The 1492-nt window shown below is 62.3% G+C and overlaps 1 protein-coding gene across 1 annotated transcript; it reads right to left on the bottom strand.

Annotated features, from left to right (window-relative positions):
- Positions 1 to 159: 159 nt before the first annotated feature.
- VPS37D (vacuolar protein sorting 37 homolog D (S. cerevisiae)) lies at positions 160 to 1077 on the bottom strand (the record flags this gene model as incomplete). The annotated part of the gene is made up of 3 exons (XM_010189381.1): positions 160 to 331; positions 504 to 586; positions 906 to 1077. Coding segments are annotated over 3 exons (427 nt in total), but the record flags the coding sequence as incomplete, so codon positions are not given.
- Between the last annotated feature and the right edge of the window lie 415 nt (positions 1078 to 1492).

Genomic DNA, 1492 nt, shown 5'->3' with positions numbered 1-1492 from the left:
GATGGTGTCTGGGAGGTGTAGCCGGCATGGCAAAGGGCACAACAGCCTCTGAGGGGATAAGAAAGGCAGGGACAAAGCCATAGGAGAGATCAAAGGCTTTGGGAGCTGCTCCACTCTGCATCGGGGCCAGACGGGCTGGTGCCAGGTTAGCCAGGGCACCTGGGCGCCCCGTGGGGCCCGCAGGGTCCCTGCCCGCCTGGTCCTTCTGCAGCAGCTCCTGTAGTTTCTCCAGCTGCATCCGGCAGACGTGGGAGCGTGTGCGGCTCTGGCAGAAGGACTCCAGAAAGTAATCGAGGGGCAGGTCCTGGGCCAGGAACTGCGCTACCTGTGCCTGGGGAATGGGCACGGGACAGCATCAAGCCAAGAGAGCCGTGGGACCACAGAGGGATCACCCCTGGACCCTGGAATCTTCTCCAGGGCCTGGCATGCAGGAGGCCACAGAGAGGAGTTCAGGACCCAAACAAGGAAGGGGTAGAAGCACAGGGGTTTCTCGCTTGACTCACCTCTGACTCGGCCTCAGAGGCACTGAGCTTGGCTCGGAGCTGGCCCAGGGCACTCCGCGGGCTCCACTTCTCCAGGTACGCCTCTGTCGGGAGTGGATGGGGCTGCCAACAAACCTCCCCCAGACACCCCCACTACTGCGGGCTGCGGCCTTTCCCATTCCCAAGCTCTCCCCTCCCCAAACTTAGACACCACACACATTCCTGGAGCCACCTGCACACCAAGGCCTGCATCCCACCGCAGCATTAATCCTAGACAAGGGCAGGCTACGTCACAGGCAGCATCTCCCCACCGCTCCTGATGGAGCGGGTTCAAGAGTGCCGAGTCACCCAGGCCCTCCTACTCCATGGGTTGCTCTGGCTGTGCCAGGCTCTGCCTCATCCCATCGGCTGTGACCCACTCACCCAGGCGCTGCTGCTTGTCCCAACATGCCTCTCGTATCTCCCGCAGCTCCTGGTACTTGATGGCCAGAGATGCCTTCCCATCCTCCAGCCGCGGGCGCAGGGACAGGTTCACCCTGGCCAGGGTGCAGTTTGAAGCCAAACACATCTCCCGTTCCAGCTGCAGACTCTGAAACTGTGGGGATGGGAACGGGGGATGTGGGTGGGGTGTCAACACTGGGAGAAATGAGCAGAAGCAGTCAGAGCTGAGAGGGGGTCTGTTGCCATCCAGGGGCAAACCCTCTCCTCCTGCGCTGGCCCCATCCCTTTGCACTGCCTGGAAATGGGGTGCGTCCCGGGGAGGCGGTGCAACAGCTGGACTCAGGCTACACACAGCACAGGGCACATCACCTTGGATGTGGCAAACCTGAGTGGGCTGCCCAGCCTCCTTTGCAGAGGGAAGGCCTCGTTAGCTCCCGAGGATGGCAGGAGGGAGACGCGCACCCTGCCTCGCTGCACACACGTCTGCCACCCACGCAGAGAGGGGAGCAGAGCAGGGAGGCCCAGGGGAAAGCTGCTGAAATCTGGCTGGGAACGACTCCAGAATAACC

This window comes from Mesitornis unicolor, unplaced genomic scaffold (genome assembly GCF_000695765.1).
Source record: "Mesitornis unicolor isolate BGI_N332 unplaced genomic scaffold, ASM69576v1 scaffold44147, whole genome shotgun sequence".
Lineage (NCBI taxonomy): Eukaryota > Metazoa > Chordata > Aves > Mesitornithiformes > Mesitornithidae > Mesitornis > Mesitornis unicolor.
This window is presented reverse-complemented; position numbering and strand designations above follow the sequence as displayed.